General features: G+C 58.4%; 1 protein-coding gene across 28 annotated transcripts in view; it reads left to right on the forward strand.

Moving 5' to 3' along the window:
- The first annotated feature begins 4,833 nt into the window (after positions 1 to 4,833).
- Positions 4,834 to 17,979, forward strand: part of LTBP4 (latent transforming growth factor beta binding protein 4) — a 32,523-nt gene continuing 19,377 nt past the window's right edge. For 5 of the 28 annotated variants that reach the window (XM_063720087.1, XM_063720100.1, XM_063720089.1 and 2 more), the window contains exons 1-14: positions 4,841 to 5,053; positions 6,877 to 6,935; positions 7,101 to 7,236; positions 7,747 to 7,856; positions 12,701 to 12,892; positions 13,070 to 13,317; positions 13,394 to 13,496; positions 13,899 to 13,973; positions 14,070 to 14,192; positions 15,055 to 15,219; positions 15,915 to 16,064; positions 16,179 to 16,298; positions 17,207 to 17,338; positions 17,423 to 17,548. In XM_063720087.1, the coding sequence (XP_063576157.1) occupies positions 4,905 to 5,053; positions 6,877 to 6,935; positions 7,101 to 7,236; positions 7,747 to 7,856; positions 12,701 to 12,892; positions 13,070 to 13,317; positions 13,394 to 13,496; positions 13,899 to 13,973; positions 14,070 to 14,192; positions 15,055 to 15,219; positions 15,915 to 16,064; positions 16,179 to 16,298; positions 17,207 to 17,338; positions 17,423 to 17,548 (1,888 nt within the window). In that variant the 5' untranslated portion in view covers positions 4,841 to 4,904. Of the gene's footprint in view, positions 5,054 to 5,682; positions 6,302 to 6,876; positions 6,936 to 7,100; positions 7,237 to 7,746; positions 7,857 to 9,019; positions 9,317 to 12,700; positions 12,893 to 13,069; positions 13,318 to 13,393; positions 13,497 to 13,898; positions 13,974 to 14,069; positions 14,193 to 15,054; positions 15,220 to 15,914; positions 16,065 to 16,178; positions 16,299 to 17,206; positions 17,339 to 17,422; positions 17,549 to 17,979 lie in introns of those variants that run through there. The other 23 variants (XM_054540435.2, XM_054540437.2, XM_054540438.2 and 20 more) reach the window with 16 other exon arrangements.

Consider the following 17,979-nt stretch of genomic DNA (forward strand, 5'->3'; position numbering starts at 1 on the left):
GCAATCGCAATCCTCCTGCACCAGCCTCCCGAGTAGCTGGGATTACAGGTGCGCACCACCATGCCTAGCTAATTTTTTTATTTTTAGTAGAGACAGGGTTTCACCATGTTGGCCAGGCTGGTCTCGAACTCCTGACCTCAGGTGATCTGCCCACCTCAGCCTCCCAAAGTGCTGGGATTACAGGCGAGAGCCACTGTGTCCGGCCCAGAATATCTTTTTATCTCGTAACTTCACTTACCTCTGGAATGCATCTTCAATCAGGTTTTCTCTCTGTGGCAAGGTGACTCTAAGCAGCTCCTTAGCAACTCTTTTTTCCCTAGCAACAGCAAAAATCACAAGACTGATTCTCATTGGCTTGAATTAAGTCAGGTGGCCATTCCTGAACCAATTACTGTGGCCAGTGTGATGAAGGCCTTCCATTATTGCAGCCTGGATCATGTGTCCTGTTGTATTTTTAGTAGAGGCAGGGTTTCACCATGTTGGCCAGGCTGGTCTCAAACTCCTGACCTCAGATGATCCACCTAACTCGGCCTCCCAGAGTGCTGGGATTACAGGCGTGAGCCACCTTTCCTGGCTGGCCTTGGGATTTTTTTTTCCCCAAATAATGCCCGTTCCTATGGCACTTCCTTGAGGAGGTTTTCTGCATCTTTTTTCCTTGTGCCAATAAAAAAGGGACAGAAAGTGAGGACAGACTAGGAGGAGAGAATACTAGAACATGCTAATTCTAGAATTCCATAGTTTCTGGAATGCCAGAGTTTCTGAAACATAGTAGAGAGGGGTCTTGAATGTTAGGACATCTCGGACACAAAGATATTCTGGAGTGCTCATGGATTAACAATATTAGAGTTCTCCCCTGCTTATCAGAGAATCCAGAATGCAGAAGTTTCTGACAAAAAGGACCTGGAAAATCACTGATTCTAGAATAGGGGAGTGTCAAGGGGAGTTCATACCCATGAATCTCCACCGATAGGAATATCTTGCATGCCAGGATGTCTGGAATGCTGAGAATTATAGGATACAGAAAGGAATCTGGATTACTAGGAAATCTAGAGAATGGGAGAGATCCTGGACTATCTGCCCTTCCAGAGCACTGGAAGGTTTGTTTGCATTCCAAGAAATCCATAATGGCAGGAGGTTCCGGATTATCAGAGAATCTAGAACACAAATGGGAGACGTAAAAGGTGAGTGCCTCTGAAACCGGGGTGTTCTGAAATAGCTGTGCATCTCAAACCCTAGTTTTGTTTTTATTTGTTTGTTTGTTTTTGAGACAGGGTCTTGCTCTGTTGCCCAGGCTAGAGTGCAGTGGTGCAATCATGGCTCACTGCAGCCTCAGCCTTCTGGGCTCAAGCGATCCTCCTGCCTCAGCCTCCTGAGTATTTGGGACTACAGGTGTGTGCCACCACAACCAGCTACTTTTTAAGTTTTTTTGTAGAGACACTATGTTGCCCAGGCTGGTCTCAATCTCCTGGGCTCAAGCCATTCTCCCACCTTAGCCTCCCAAAGTGCTGGGATTATAGGTGTGAGCTACCATGCCCAGCCTCAGACTCTAGAACATTTTTTACATGCCAGGATATTCAGAATATTGGGGGATATTGGCATGTTAGGAAATCTAGTATGTAGGGGGAGGGCCTGGAAGGTCAGGAAATCTAGAATATGGTGGTGTTTTGTAATGCTCACAGATCTAGAATATTAGGGTCATTTTTTTTTCCAGGCCAGAGAATCCAGAACGCTCGTGTTGCTGGAATGCTGGTCATTCTATTTTTATTTCATTTTTAAATTTTTATTATTTTCTTTATTTCTTTTTTTTTGAGACAGGGTCTTTCTCTGTCTCCCAGGTTGAAGTGCAGTGGTGTGATCTCAGCTCACTGCAACCTCTGCCTCCCTGGTTCAAGTGATCCTCCCACCTTAGCCTCTTGAGTAGCCGGGATTACAGGCGTGTGCCACCATGCCTGGATAATTTTTGTATTCTTAGTAGAGACAGGGTTTCACTGTGTTGGCCAGGCTGGCCTGAAACTCCTGACCTCAAGTGATCTGCCCTCCCGCCTCGGCCTCCCAAAGTGCTGGGATTACAGACGTGAGCCGGCCTCATTCTGGGGGAGGGGGTGGGAGAGAGAGAGAGAGAGACAGAGAGAGGAGAATTTGGGATGTCAGCAAATCTAGAACACTGAAGAGCTGCGTTTTTTAAATGCTAGAGATAGTATTATCCTAGTATAGTATTAACTCTGTGTGTTTTTGTGCGTGAGCTGGCATGGGGGGAGGGGTGGAAGATTCTGGAACGTGGGGGGACTAGAACTCTGAGGGATTCTGAAGGGTTGAGATGAGTTAGGATCCAAGAGGTGATATAGACACGACCCTGGGAGACAGTGACACTGATGGGAGGGATGGGGAGCTGGGGACTCCAAATTCTAGGGGGAGGGGAGGCTAACGCCGGAAGTTGCAGTGGTGAGCCAGAGGCTGTTGCCTAGCAACAAGCATTGAAGATGCGCTGGATCCCGGACAGAAGGGAGAAATTTCAGCAGCGCCCCTAGCAAATGCTCCAGCCACAGGGTAGGAGGTGGTGAGGGGGGAAGCGGGTAGGGATATGCCGTCCTGCAGGGACATGTGAGCAGGGGTCTTGGTTATACAAAAACAGGGTCATGGAGTACAGTCATGGGGCAGAGCCGGGCTCTGGGACAGCCCACGGATGGCTGTGAATGGAGTGTGAGTGCCGTCGTCACCTGCCCCAGGGACTGTGTGTCCCTGGACGGTGCTGGACCCAGATTTCTGGGTGTCAGTGTGGGATGGAGGCATGGATTGCTGTAGGTGGCAGTAACGGTGTGTAGCCGTGTGAGTCAGCCTGTGTGTCTCACTGTGAAGGGGGGTGAAGGGCTTCCCCGTCAGTCCTGCACACCCTCCTGGATTGGAAGAAGGAGCAGGAGTGGGGGGGTGGGGAGTGCAACTGGATCAGTTGCCATTCTTGGTCTGGGGTGGGCTCTGTGGTCACGGCGTGTGGCCTAGTACCCTGTGTGGGTGGAGCCTGGGATCCACGAGGTGGGGGCGGGGCTAACGCTACAGAACGGGGAACCTTAAGAATCCAACTGCTGTGGGATATGGGGCCTGGAACCCCAAAGCGAAGCAAACATGAAAGGGGTGGGCTTGGGATCCTACATGTGGTCACGTCCCAGTTTTCTGTGGGAAAGGGTGTGGCCTGAAACTCAGTGGAAAAAGAGGTGATTAGGGGCAGAGTGAAGCTCTGAGGGTGGTGCCTTAGGGAGAGAAGGGGCTTGTATTTCAGAGAATATAGGGTGGAGCCTTGAATTTATAATGATCTTCTCAAAGAATTGATCCCCTCTCAAGGCCCTAGGCTTCAGGGGTTCCAGGCTCACCATCTGCAAAAGCTTGCTCCCCAAAGCTCTGTCCCTCAGTGAACCCAGTCAGGCTCTGCCCCTGACCCACAGGATCTGCTCCCAGGGGGCTCCTGGCTCTGCCCCCTCCTGCACCTCACTTATTGCCATCCCCAGAGGGTATCAGACCCGCTTCCTTGCCTGAGTCTTTGAATGCTCCCAAGAGCTTTCAGTCTCAAGCTGGGCTTGAGACCCTGAGTTTGAAGGCTTGAAACCCCGGTGTGGACGGGGTTTAAGGGCCCCTGTGGCTTGCAGCTCCTAGTGGTGGATACTCTTAGGCAAGGAGGGGATCGGTACTCTCTTTTATATAGGTTTATGTATTTATTTATTATTGAGATAGGGTCTCACTCTATCGTCCAGGTTGGAGTGCAGTGCAGTGCAGTGGTGCCATCTCAACTCACTGCAGCCTCCACTTTCCAGGCTCAAGTGATCCTCCTACCTCATCCTCCCGAGTAGCTGGGACTACTGGTGCATGCCACCAAACCCGGCTAATTTTTGGATTTTTAGTAGAGATGGGGTCCTATGTTGTACTATGTTGCCCAGGCTCTCCTCAAACTCCTGGACTCAAGCGATCCACCTCGGCCTTCCAAAGTGCTGGGATTACAGGCCCGCGCCAGGGCACCTAGCCGGAACTGGGAACTCTCTAAGGAGAAAGTCTGCAATTCTGGGTGGTGGGAGGCTGCTCTTGGGAGCATTCAAAGACTCAGGCAAGGAAGGGGGTCTGATACCCTCTGGGGGCGGAGATAAGTGGGGTGCAGGAGGGGGCAGAGCCAGGAGCCCTCTGGGAGCAGAGTTTGTGGTTCAGGGGCAGAGCCTGGCTGGGTTCACTGAGGGACAGAGCTTCGGGGAGCAAGCTTTTGCAGATGGTGAGCCTGGAACCCCTGAAGCCTAGGGTCTTGAGAACAGATCAATTCTTTGAGAAGATCCAATGTGAACTTGGGACCCTCAGAGGGGCAGGACCTGGGGGCTGGTGCAGGATTGGTGCTCCATTTGCAGAATCCTCAGTCTCTCTCGTGGAAAGGGGTACCCGTGGGGGGCTTCCAGCTTCCACGCCAGCAAGGGAGCTAAATTCTGACCGAATTCTCCCAGAACTGGGAGCAGAGGGCTGAGGACTGCCAGATGGAGTCCAGCTTAGGGGACCCTGCCCCCAACCTCCCTCCCGTATCCCTCCCATTTGTAAGCACCCCTACGCCTGGGACCTCTGCTCTATGGGAAGGTTCACGGAGCCAGTACCCGAGTCCTAATTTCCCCCCACCGCTTGGGGAACTCGAGGTCCCCCGCGCCCCCAGTCCGGCACCTGTCCCTGCTGCCTCCTGATTGGCCGCGCGGCGAGCGCTGGCGGCGCCGGGCTGTGATTGGCGGGAAGTTCGCAGTCCGTGGCTGGACTGTGGAGAAAGTGAGTCGGCCTCGGGCGGGGCCGGGGCGGGGCCGGGGCGGGGGGCGGGGGCAGGGGCGGGGCCGCGGCTAGCCGGACCCGCTGGACAGACCGCCCGCCCGGAGCGGGACTCGGCGCCCGACACGATGCGGAGGCCTGGCACCAGCGGCCGCCGCCCCCTCCTGCTGGTGCTGCTGCTGCTGCCGCTCCTCGCAGCCGCCACCTCCGCCGCCAGCCCCAGCCCCAGCCCCAGCCAGGTCGTCGAGGTCCCGGGGGTCCCCAGCCGCCCAGCCAGGTAAGCCCCGCTGCGCCCCCTGCTTCCTTGTGCCCCTTCCACCCAATAAGTCTGGTGGTCCAGGAGGACACGGCTTTCGGATTCAGGGGAAAATCGAACCCACTGCTTCGATGCGGAGATGCAGAGGGCCCTTGGATTTATTAGGCGCCCTCAGTTTGTAGGGGTTAGATTCGGGGAGTACTGAGATTTTTAGGGGAAAGAGTCCCCTTAATTGTGGAGGAGAAGGCTAAATCTCCAGAGAATCCTGGGGTTAGTTCGGGGAAAGGTCTCTAGTTTATTGGGGCGGGGGGTGGGGGGCTGAGCTCTCCTAGAATGATAGAGACGTGTGGGGTCTTCGAGCTAGGATGGAGCTCCTCAAGTTTCTTGGGCGCGTAAGGAGGAAAGGTGTTGGGGGATTCTGGAGGGACTTTATGAGGCCGCTGAGTTGTCCTGGTTTTCTAGGATTTGGGGGCTCTGTGTTCATGAAAAGCGACCTTTGGGTTTTTCGAATTGGTCAGGAAGACGTAGACTCTTGGGTTGATGGCGGAGGGGCTTGTGGGGAGTTGGGTGGGGTGGGGGAGTCCTCAGGCTTCAGAACGGTTGGGGATGCTCAAGTTTCCTAGAATTAGAGGACTCTGGGATTGAATGAGGCTCCAGTGATTTCACCGCGAGAGATCCAGGATTCCCTACAGATCTGGGGGCTATAGGCGCCCTTCCTGTCTGCGGGTGACGGGACTGAAGGAAGCCGTCTGCCCAGCACCCCCACCCACTCTCCCTGCCTGGCGGCCCGGCGCTCCGTTACAAAGGCCCCGGGCTCCTCTCCCGCCTGGGTCTCTGCGAATGCGTTTAGTAACCCGAGCCGCGGCGGGGGCGGGGCCGGGAAGGGGTTAACCTGGAGAAAAGGCGGGAGGGATGACGACAAGATCGGGGATCCCCGAGGCTCCCCACCAGATGGCCTCATCCTCCACTCGGCCCCACCAACCTGAGAGGGGCCCACGCGCTGGACAGCCCCCTCTACACCCCCCCACTGCTCTCCTCTCGGGGTCTGGGCGCGCGCCCTCGTCTCTAGCCCCCCCTTAGCCTGGGGATAATGGACTTGTCTGGGGGGCCCCTTCATTGCGACGCACTTGAACCGGAGCTGGAAGCTCCGCCACTGAGACCTTCTGGGCTGGGAGATGTCTCCAAGAACGGCACCTTTCTCCTGGTCAGGCGGGAAACTGAGGCCCAAAGACCAAGAAACACTGGCTTCTGGACACACATCGTGGAAGGGCAAGAACGGGCTAGAACTCAGGCTCTGGGATTCTCAGTCCTGGACTGTGACTCCCGTATCCCCCTCCACCTCAGCACCCTGCTGGACCCACAGTCAGAGGGAAGAGCCTTCCCTCCCCAGCTGCCGAGGCCTGTGAAAATGGCGCCACCTGTCGGCCAGGCTCAGGATGGCGTCTGAGTCCCGGACCGGGATGTGCGGGAGGGCGGGGTTCTAGATTCCCAGACAGTCCGGGCTTAGAAATGCTCTTAGAAATCGAGTCTTTTGTTTTTGTTTTTGTTTTTTAATCACTTTTAAAAGGCTTTAAAATAACATATTTTTTCAATAAAATCTTACCGCCAAAACCTCTTCATAAGACAAAAGTACGGTTTCTGTGCCCTTCAGCCCAAAGTCTAAGCCAATTTGCCTCCCATTGTACAGATGGAGAAACTGAGGCGTGGGGAAAAGAACCTCGTTAGTCATATACCTGTTTCAAGCCTCCTCAGGATTCGTCTTGGTTTCCCCTCCCCTGATTGCCCTCCTTTGCAGAGTTCTGGGTTGCTAGGGGCCTGAGTGACTTCCACTCCACTATTTATAGCGTTGCTGTTTGTCGCTGCTGCCCGGTCCAGACGTCTAGGAGGAGCCGCTGCATCCGAGGTTGGTTCTGGAAGATGGAGTATGAGTAGCGGGCAAAAGGGAGTAGGAGGAGAGGGGCAGGAAGCTCCCCATCCCGCCCCTCATCCCAGTGGGAGAGCTGGATGCATTTGGTAGAGAAGTACTTGGTCCCCTCCTTCCCCGCTTAGTCCCTGGCTGTCTCCGAAGCCTCCTGCAGGGTCCGAAGCTGCCAGCCCAAAAAGTGTGCAGGCCCCCAGCGGTGCCTGAACCTACTGCCTGCAGTGCCCAGTCCCAGCCCCAGCGTGAGGAAGAGACAGGTGTCCCTCAACTGGCAGCCACTGACGTGAGTGGGCAGTCCCTCCCCTACCAAATCCTCCCTCAGGAACTCCCAGCTTTGCCCCCGTTTCCGCTCCTCCTCCCTCCCCCCTCCCTCTCTCTCCCCACTCCCTCCCCGGCTCTTTCTTTTGCTATCAGCCTGTCTGTCCGTTTCTATTTCATCCCTTCCCTATCTATCTCAGGCTCTTCACATCTCTGCATTATTTCTGTCTCTTTCTGTTTCTTTCTAGTTACCTGTCTCTTTTCCTCTCTCTCTTTCTCCCTGTGTCTCACTACCTGCCTCTATGTCTAAGTCTCTCTGCCCCTTCTCTCTTTTTCTCCCCCAACCCCCATCATCTCTCTTTCTCTCAGGGTCTTTGTTTCTCTCCCACTAGAGGCCTGGTCCCCATAAATGGGTGTCGTGCGGGGAGGGTTGGGCAGAGCCGCTACTGAAAGACATTTTCCTGGCATGGAGGCCCTTTGGTGGGGAGGTCAGTTTAACCCGGTGACAGCAGCTTTTCCGTCCTCTCCCACCCAGGCTCCAGGAGGCCAGAGCTCTACTGAAGCGGCGGCGGCTCCGGGGGCCAGGGGGCCGGGGACTACTGAGAAGGAGGCCCCCACAGCGTGCCCCCGCTGGCAAGGCCCCGGGTAAGCACATCCTCCTTTCCTCCGCCTGGGGCGAGGGGGGTTCCGGGCCAGATAAAGCCGTCTGGTTCCCACGGTCCAGCCGCCGCCTACCCGCCCCCCGTTGTAGCTCAGCCCCCACCCCCAGGACGAGGCCCCCTCTAGGGACCCCAGCGTCCGGCCGTGCGAGGTGAGCCCAGGACAGAACCAGACACAGGCCAGAGGCACTGACCCGCGGGGGTGGGGCCGGGAAGCCAGGCGTCCGGGCTCCCCGCGGCCGAAGAGGGAGGGCGCTGGCCCATTAGAAAGCTCCGCCGAACCAGCCCAGACAACAAAAGCGATTGTGCGGGTTGGCGCCTGCCTGGGCACCAAATGCTCAAGATTGCGGGGCGGCTGGGGGCCAAAGGCCTCCTCCTGTTTCCCGAATCCTCTCCCTGCCCTCCTCCCACTCCAGCTCTTGACCCCTAGTCTAGAACACCCCTCATCTCAAACACCCTCAAAACCCTCCTCTTGCTGTAGCCTTCAGCCCAGATGTGACCCCTCCCCCTAAAGTCTTCCAGATGTGAGCCTTGGGCCAGATGTTAGTACCCCCGCCCACAGCCTCCCTTTATCCATTGTGACTTCTCCCGCCAGGTGTGGGGTTCTGGCCAGATGTGGCTACATCTTCACATGTATCCACCCACCTCCAGCCTCCTGCCCAGGATCTAGACGCCCAATTCCTTTATGTGCCCAGGTGCAGCGACCCTTCTCCCATCCCTCAGATGTCCCACCTGGCTGTCCAGATGTGCCATGGTAGCCCCCTATCAAGATGAAGCCCCTTTCTCTGTGCCCAGGGCAGAAGAGGATCAACTCTTAGCTGTCTCCCCAAATGTGGCCCCCACTACTCTTAATGGATTTCCTCTTTATGGATTCAGCTGTGTCTGGAGGGAAACCCGCTCGCCCCCACCTGTTCCCTTCCCCGCCGCTCCCCTACAGGCCTGGTCCTCTTGTTGGTGCGCGAATGGGGACAGAGGGGGCGCCCCGCACACCCCTGCGAGTCTAGCGCCCAGCCTGCGAGCCTCTGGCTAAGCGCCCAGCCCCACGCGCCCCCGCGCGGCCGCCGGGGAGGGAGTGGTGAGGAGGGGGGGGCCTGAGCGGGGGCGCGGCCGCCCTCCCCCGCGGGCGGGCGGGCGGGCGCGGCCGGGCCCCTCGGGCGGGCTGGGGCGGCGGCGCGGCGGAGCGCGGCGCTGCAGCCATGGCGGGCGGCGTGCGGCTGCTCTGGGTGTCGCTATTGGTGCTGCTGGCGCCGCTAGGGCCGCAGCCCGGACTGGGCCGGCCCGGAGAGCGTCTCCGCGTGCGCTTCACCCCGGTCGTGTGCGGCCTGCGCTGCGTCCATGGGCCGACCGGCTCCCGCTGTACCCCGACCTGCGCGCCCCGCAACGCCACCAGCGTGGACAGCGGCGCTCCCGGCGGGGCGGCCCCGGGGGGACCCGGCTTCCGCGCCTGTGAGTGCGGGGTGGTGGTCCCGAGAGAGCGGCTCCGGGGGGGTGGAGGATCCCTGGGGATGGAGGAGACAGTCCTCCAGGGAGAGGGAGCCCAGATTCCATATGCAACAGTGCAAGGGAATCTCAGGGGCTATTTGAGGAAGGGGGCCCCAAATTCCTGGCTTTTGGGGTTGGGTCCTGAGGGTTCCGATTTTGCAAGCAATGAGGGTTCTTAGAGGCCTGTGATGTCCCACGTGAGGGATTGGCGCCAGCTTTCATGCTTTGAGTCAAAATGGGGATCTCAGAATTGAGGGGCCTGAGAACTTTTGGGAGGGGGGCTCGAATTCTGAGACACTGAGTAAGGAGTCCCCAGGGACCAAGCAAGAGTCTCAGGACCGCATGGGGGACGTCTCAGTTTCTATGTCTTTGGGTGGGAAGGTTCTGTGTGGGAATGCCTATGAGGTGGGGTACTAGAGAGAAGAAAGTTGATCCGAAGAGCTAAGAGGGAGAGGGCACAGAGACGGGGGTTGTGTGTGTGTGTGTGTGTGTGTGGCGGCGGGGGTGGTGGTGGGGTGTCTCCGCAGGACCTGAGTTGCAGGGGTCCCACGTGTGACAGAAATCCAGATAAGAGGGCTTACGGAAGGGGCGCCCCCTGGGGGCGGAGGGGACAGGAGGTGTATGCACCAGGCACTCCTAGAGATGGGGAGCCTTGGGGGTTCAGGTGAGGTGGGGGAGGGCGCGCCACCTGTTGTTCCAGGATGCAAAAGTGGGCAGACTCTCTGGGATCGGGCCTCCCTGCCCCCTACCCCGCAGACCCTATGGAGTGGGGAGTGGGGGCCCCTGGCGCGGAGAACTCGCCCAGCCTGGCCCCCAGCCAGCCCAGCCCGGCCGGCGTGAGCTCATCTCCCGCCTGAGCCCCCGCCCGCTGCCACTCCCTCTCTCCTCCCCTTCCTCCCTCTTTCTTTCACTCTTTCCCGGCCCAGCCCCAACGTGCCTGTGCCAGGCGCCATGCCCAGGCGGGTGCCAAGCCCCTGGGGGTGCAAGGAGTGGCATGTGAAGTGGGGGCTGACCTCAGAGGGACCCCTATGTCCTCAACTCCCCGCTTGGCCAGGGCTGTGGGGTATGACGTTGGCTGTGGCCATCTAGTGGTCCACCCTGGGTGTAGGCACCCCCAGGGAGCTGGCCTGGGGGCCTGCATTCAGGCCAAGAGAAGGCAGAGAAATGCCTCTGGAGCCTGGGAAATACCCTCAGACCTGGCTGGTTTCCCACCCCCTCCATCAGAGACCCTTCCCATTTTGCAATTTTGATTCTTAGTTAAGCCTCTCCTAGGCCCCACTACTCAATTAAAAGCCCCCATTAGACCACCCTGGAGTCGTGGCCCCACACTCCTACCTAAGGGAGCCCAGAGTTTTTGCTCCAGGCCCTAGGCCCACTCTCCACCCCTGGCAACAGACTTTAGAGACCACTCCTCCAGTGAAGTTCCCTCTCATTCTTCACTCCAGCCTCCCAAACTGTGCCTTTCCCCAGATAACTGTGTAGTATTGTCCAGAAGTCCTGTTCTTCTAGCTCACCCCCTTCCCCAGGAACTTCTGATCCCATTTATCTTCAGAAAACCTCAGGGTTGGTCTTGATAAGTGGGTTCTCCCAAGAGGACTCCAGATACTGTGCTCCTCACAGGCAGCCATTAATAAAAAGCCTTTGGCACTTAATCCTTAGCTGGGAGGGGAGGGGATTCCACATAGGGACTCGGCCAATTGAGCCTCTTAAGTGCTGATGACTTCCAGGAATTCCACTTCACTGTCTAAACCCTGTTTTCAGCACCGTCAAACTGGTTGTCTCCTAGGCTGCACTAGAGTCCTGTTTTCTAGGTAACTGTCCACAAAAGGACTCCTGCTGAAAGGGCGCCTCAGTTTCCTCTGAGCTAGGTTTCTCCATCCCAGAAACCTCCAGCCGTCTTTGAACTCGAGAGGACTGCCCTTTAGTCGATCTCCTCCCAGGACTCCAGTCCCTTTATCCTTCTAAATGGAGGTGGCTCTCCGCGTCCTTTCCTCTCTACAGTTGTGGCTCAGAATCCCACACGCGCCTCCCCCGGCCGCCTGCCTCCTCCCTCCCCTCCGCACAGCTGTCTCCAGCTGTTCTCTGCAGCCCCGGGAGAGAGAGGGAGGGGGTGCCCTCGCAGGACAGCCCAGCCTCCTTTGGCTCAAAGGTCCCGGGGCTCCCCAAGGGTCCGGAATGCGGAGTCTCCGCCCTGCCCCCGCCGCACCTCTCTCTTTGTTTACCCCGCCGCACAGCTGGCAGTGCCCCGCCCAGAGGTGGCCTGGGGCCCAGCGACGGCGCGCAGAGGGGAGTGGAGGCGCGTTCCCGTTCGTGGCCCCGCCCGGGTGCTACTGGAGGCTGTAAGGCCGAGCTAGAACTCTAAAGCCCCAGCCAGAAAGAAGTTGGGCGGAGACACAGCCCGGTGGGCGGAACTAGGGCACCCGGACGGCTTGGAGGTGGGGTGGGAGGGGCGTGAACAAGTGAGCCGGGCGAATCAGAGTGCGGAAAGGGGGGTGGGAGGGGCTAGAGGCGGCAGGTTAAGCTCCTGGGTAGGCGGGGTTTAGAATCCCGCGGGTAGAAGGTAATATGAGAGGGGCTACAAAGGGAGCACAGCCAGGGGGCGGGGGTAGGACTTCGTGGACCAAGCAGAGGGAGTGTGGGCGGGCATAGAATGCGAAGGAGACAGAGTTGGGCGGGGAGTTATGCCAGGGAGTGGTTAAAATGTGGTTTGAGTCAATGGAAGGGATCAGCATTGGGTCGGAGGGGCTGGAAGAGCAAAGGATTCCGTCGGACTACGGAATGGGCGGGGTCAGCGCCGTCTGGGCTGGTCTGGAACTCCGTGGACTCAGCCAGAAATTGGGATCCGAGAGGCTGACATGAAAGTGAATAAACAGCCTGAGGGCTGGCTGGGCTCACGCCTGTAATCCCAGCACTTTGGGAGACTGAGGCAGAAGGATTGCCTGAGCCCAGGAGTTCAAGACCAGCCTGGCCAACATAGTGAGACCCCGCCTCTACCAAATTTTTAAAAAACATAGCCCGATGTGGTGCACGCCTGTCGTCTCGGCTACTTAGGAGGCTCAGGTGGGAGGATCACTTCAGCTTAGGAGGTCGAGGCTGCAGAGCCATAATCACGCCACTGCATTCCAGCCTGGGCAATAGAGCGAGATCCTGCCGACTTAGTGGGTGGGGCTGTACCTCTGATGGCTGAACAACTGGACTGGGCCAATGCTGATGCCAGAATTGGGGCGGGGCCACATGACAGCTGAGGGCGGAGCGACTTAGAAATGAATGATACCTTGAGGGAGTAGGGACCTCAGGAGAACCTGCCAGGAATGATGGCGCCCCTGAATGTCCTCTTTCTCTTCCCAGTCCTGTGTCCCTTGATCTGTCACAATGGCGGTGTGTGCGTGAAGCCTGACCGCTGCCTCTGTCCCCCGGACTTCGCTGGCAAGTTCTGCCAGTTGCACTCCTCGGGCGCCCGGCCCCCTGCCCCGGCTATACCAGGCCTCACCCGCTCCGTGTACACTATGCCACTGGCCAACCACCGCGACGAGGAGCACGGTGAGGAAAGTGTGGCCAGAGTCCCCTCCGACCCCTGTCAAGCATTTCACCTGGCCCCAGACCCTCATCTTTCCCGCCTTCCCGATCACCTTTCCCAGCTCCCCCCCCTCGCCTTGTCTAGCCCCAGCCCATAAGAACCCGTGTAGACATCCCTTTGCCCGGCGGTGCCTCCCCTAGGCGTGGCATCTATGGTGAGCGTCCACGTGGAGCACCCGCAGGAGGCGTCGGTGGTGGTGCACCAGGTGGAGCGTGTGTCTGGTCCTTGGGAGGAGGCGGACGCTGAGGCGATGGCGCGGGCGGAAGCGGCTGCGCGGGCGGAGGCGGCAGCGCCCTACACGGTGTTGGCACAGAGCGCGCCGCGGGAGGACGGCTACTCAGACGCCTCGGGCTTCGGTTACTGCTTTCGGGAGCTGCGCGGAGGCGAAGTGAGAGGAGGCCGGTGGGGAGGGGCCCGGAGCTTGCCTCCGCGCGGGGGCGCGCTCACCCAACACTTCCCCGCAGTGCGCGTCCCCGCTGCCCGGGCTCCGGACGCAGGAGGTCTGCTGCCGAGGGGCCGGCTTGGCCTGGGGCGTTCACGACTGTCAGCTGTGCTCCGAGCGCCTGGGTAAGCCCCAGGACATCCCAGAGGTGCTCGGAGCTGGGGAGGGGTGAGAACCTCACCGTTCCTCCTACTCTGCCCTAGATAAACCCAGTTCACAAATTGTAGCCACGCCTACCCTATTGTGGAGGCGACTTCCAGTCCTGAGCTTTTCATACCGCTCTGGGACCACCCACCCTATTTTCTGACTTTGGCCACTCTGTTCTCACCCTGCCTTTGTGCCTTGGCCCCCCACCATATACTTTGGGAGTCTCCAATGTTGCCATTTCAAACTGCCAACCTAAGGCTGACCCTGCACTCAAACTACAGCCAACATCTTTTAGTCCCTCCCACCCGGTCTTCGTCTCTGCCCACTCCATTCTTGCTCTGCCCACTTGTCCCTGGCCCACCCCTCTCCTCTCGCCACAGGGAACTCCGAAAGAGTGAGCGCCCCAGATGGACCTTGTCCAACCGGCTTTGAAAGAGTTAATGGGTCCTGCGAAGGTGCGATGGGGCAGGGGTGGGAGGGGCTTGGTTCTGGGGGCAGGATTTGCAGGGATCAAGCTCCTGACTCCACGGTGACCTCCCCAACCCTGGCAGATGTGGATGAGTGCGCGACTGGCGGGCGCTGCCAGCACGGCGAGTGTGCAAACACGCGCGGCGGGTACACGTGCGTGTGCCCCGACGGCTTTCTGCTCGACTCGTCCCGCAGCAGCTGCATCTGTGAGCAACCAGCAGGCAGCTGAGGCTGGGTCCCGCCCTCCCTGCCCTCAGACGTCCCAGAGCGTCCTGGGGCCTTTAATTCCCTCGGACCCCCCCAGACTCCCGGGTTCCTCTCAGTCAGCCTTAGAGCCCCCTCAGAACTTCTCAGATTCTTATACAGCTTCAGCATCCCTGGACCACCTTTAGACCTTTCAAACCTTTTGGATCCAGATCCCTCCAGACTCCCAGACTTTTTTTTTTTTTTTTTTTTTTTTTGGAGATGGAGTCTCGCTCTGTCGCCCAGGCTGGAGCTGGAGTGCAGTGGCACGATCTCGGCTCACTGCAACCTCTGCCTCCTGGTTTCAAGTGATTCTCCTGCCTCGGCCTCCCGAGTAGCTAGAATTACAGGTGGGCATCACCATGCCCGGCTAATTTTTTTTTATATTGTTGGTAGAGACAGGGTTTCGCCATGTTGGCCAGGCTGGCCTCAAACCCCTGGCTTCAAGTGATCTGCCCACCTCAGCCTCCCAAAGTGCTGGGATTACAGGCGTAAGCCACTGCGCCCAGCTCTCCCAGACTTTCTGGAATCCTTCTCAGACCCCCAAATCTTCTCGTCCCCCTCGACGACTCGACTATCTTCAGATCTTGAGATCCTTCTCAGAGTCTCTCATTCACCACTGACACCCCACTGAGGCTCCAAGCCCTTCTCAGACCTCCAGAGCCCACTGCTCTCCTTCAGACCCTCTCAGACCTCTCCCAAATGCCCCTCGCACCCACCAACCCCCCACCCCCAACCCCAGAACCATTCCCCTCTCTCCCAAATCCCTCAGTGCCACAGCATTCCCAGCCCCGCCCTGAAGGATTTCCTCCCTGCTCCTCGCAGCCCAACACGTGATCTCAGAGGCCAAAGGGCCCTGCTTCCGCGTGCTCCGCGACGGCGGCTGTTCGCTGCCCATTCTGCGGAACATCACTAAACAGATCTGCTGCTGCAGCCGCGTAGGCAAGGCCTGGGGCCGGGGCTGCCAGCTCTGCCCACCCTTCGGCTCAGGTGAGCCCCTGCGGCAGTGCCTAGCCCTACGCGCAACACAGGTGGCGCTCATTCTACGCCCCGCCCTCCAACCCTGAGTTCACCGCCCCTAACCTGGCTGGCTGGGCTCCAGCCTTGGCCACGCCGCAGCCTCTCAGACCCGCAGGCCTCAGACTGGACAGCATCCATGGCTCCACCTCCATCTGTAGCCACACCCACCCCTCCATCCGTAGCCACAGCTACCCCGGAGCCCCCAAGTTAGGTTTTGTCTCCTGAGCGTCAACGCCCAGTCCCACCCTGTCCCTGAGCTTTGACCAAGTCCTTGGCTTCTGAGACACTGCCTTCAGCTTAGCCCCACCCCAGGCATGCCCCTCCCTGAGACACCTCCCTGGCATTCTATCTTCTACTTAAAACTAAATCCCACAAGGGAGCTATTTCCTAGCCTCCAACTCTGTCCCTGTAGACCCAACCAGACCCTGCCCTCAACCCTGTTCCTACCACCATCCCAAATGTGGGAAAACGCTCTTGGCCCCACCTTTAGCCTCTGAGACATTCTACTCTTTGGCCAGGACACCACCCCATCCCAGCCTCCAACTCAAACCTCTGACACTCTGCAGCCAAGCCCTGCCCCTAGTCAAGGCCAGAGTCTGGGCTTGCCATCGTTTTCCTCCCGCTCTCTTGTCTTCTCTCTGTCCCTCTCTCTTTCCTGTTCCCAGAGGGTTTCCGGGAGATCTGCCCGGCTGGCCCTGGCTACCACTACTCGGCCTCGGACCTCCGCTACAACACCAGACCCCTGGGCCAGGAGCCACCCCGAGTGTCACTCAGCCAGCCTCGTACCCTTCCAGCCACCTCTCGGCCATCTGCAGGTGAGCTGGCTCTGGCAGAAGTGGGTGCCATCTTCAAGGGGCTGCCCCGGCCCCATGGTGAAAGGAGGCAAGAGAGGATTTGGGCTCCACTCGTTGATACCCCTTCTTTATCAGGCTTTCTGCCCACCCATCGCCCGGAGCCCCGGCCTGAACCCCGGCCCGATTCCCGGCCTGGCCCTGAGCTTCCCTTGCCCAGCATCCCTGCCTGGATTGGTCCTGAGATTCCTGAATCAGGTTTGCTAGAAAGAACTGAGGGCATTGGGCCTGGAGCAGTGGCTCACGCCTGTAATCCCAGCACTTTGGGAGGCTGAGGAGGGTGGATCACCAGGTCAGGAGTTCGAGACCAGCCTGGCCAACATGGTGAAACCCTGTCTCTACTAAAACTACAAAAATTAGCTGGGCCTGGTGGCAGATGCCTGTAATCCCTGCTACTTGGGAGGCTGAGGCAGGAGAATCGCTGGAACCCAGGAGGCAGAGGTTGCAGTGAGCTGAGATCGTGCCATTGCACTCCAGCCTGAGCGACACTCCATCTCAAAAAAAAAAAAAAAAAAAAGAATTCAGGGCATTGATGCGGGTATTACAGGTGGGATTCTGGGGTAAAAGACTCCAAGGTGAAGATTCCAGGTTACAGCAAATAGGAATGGTATGGGCAGAAATAAGCGTTTGAAGGGTTGGGTGGTAGTTAGATCAGGAGCTGGAGTCGGAGTTGGGCTCTTCTGTGTTAAATTGAGCAAGCCATTTAACCTCTGAGACTCAGTTTTCTCATCGGTTGAGATACCTCTGAAGTGTCTGACACCTAGTAAGTGCTCAGATACTTACGGTAGATAATTATTTTTCATTATCTAATATTAGATAATTATTTCTCAGGTAGGGCACTAAGAATGTATCTCAGGCGGAGGGTTGGAGAGCAAACTATTCAAAACCAGAGACCTTGGGGTGGCATGATGAGGGGATTCGGCCAAGGGTCTGATGAGAACGTTCCAGGATAAAAAAAAATGGAGATCAGGAGAAGACTGGGCTTGCTTGGGGAGGAGACATCCATGAAGGTGTTTTATGGATGTCTCCGGGGGTGGGGGTTTTACTGGGATGAAAGGAACGGAGGATTCAGAGATGGGGGAACCCTGGCTGACTGGACCCCCCAGGTCCCTCCTCCGGCATGTGTCAGCGCAACCCCCAGGTCTGCGGCCCAGGACGCTGCATTTCCCGGCCCAGCGGCTACACCTGCGCTTGCGACTCTGGCTTCCGGCTCAGCCCCCAGGGCACCCGATGCATTGGTGAGCAAGGCGGAGGGCGCGGAAGGAGGCGGGGCGGGGGGCTTTGCCTTGTCACCTTGTCACCAGCCCCCTCCGTGTCCTCAGATGTGGACGAATGTCGCCGCGTGCCCCCGCCCTGTGCTCCCGGGCGCTGCGAGAACTCACCAGGCAGCTTCCGCTGCGTGTGCGGCCCGGGCTTCCGAGCCGGCCCACGGGCTGCGGAATGCCTGGGTGAGAAATTTGCCCCACCCAGCTCCAGGCCCACCTCAGGGTCTCGCTCCTGCTCTCACTCCAGAGCCTCTCCAGCCCTCCCACGCTTCCCCTCTCGGGTCCCGCCCCAGGACTGCTCTGCCCTGGCCCTTGGCCCCGCCCTTCCCTCACCCGCCTCCACCCAGCTCCAGCCTCCCTTTGACCCCACACCTACCCAGCTCCCAAACTGCCAGTTTCTATCCGGGGCTGGTCGCGGCTCGTATTGCCCCGTCCCCACGCCCAGGCCCCGCCCTTATTGGCCACGCCCCTCCCTGACTAACTCCCTTCTCCAGGCCCCGCCACTGTCCTGCAACTGCGGCAACCAATCCCCCGACCACGACCCCTGATTCCAACCCTGCCACACCAGAGCCCTGTCCCCAAACTGCTCCTTTCTTCTCTAGCCCCTACCTCAC

The sequence above is a fragment of the Pongo abelii genome, chromosome 20 (genome assembly GCF_028885655.2).
Source record: "Pongo abelii isolate AG06213 chromosome 20, NHGRI_mPonAbe1-v2.0_pri, whole genome shotgun sequence".
Lineage (NCBI taxonomy): Eukaryota > Metazoa > Chordata > Mammalia > Primates > Hominidae > Pongo > Pongo abelii.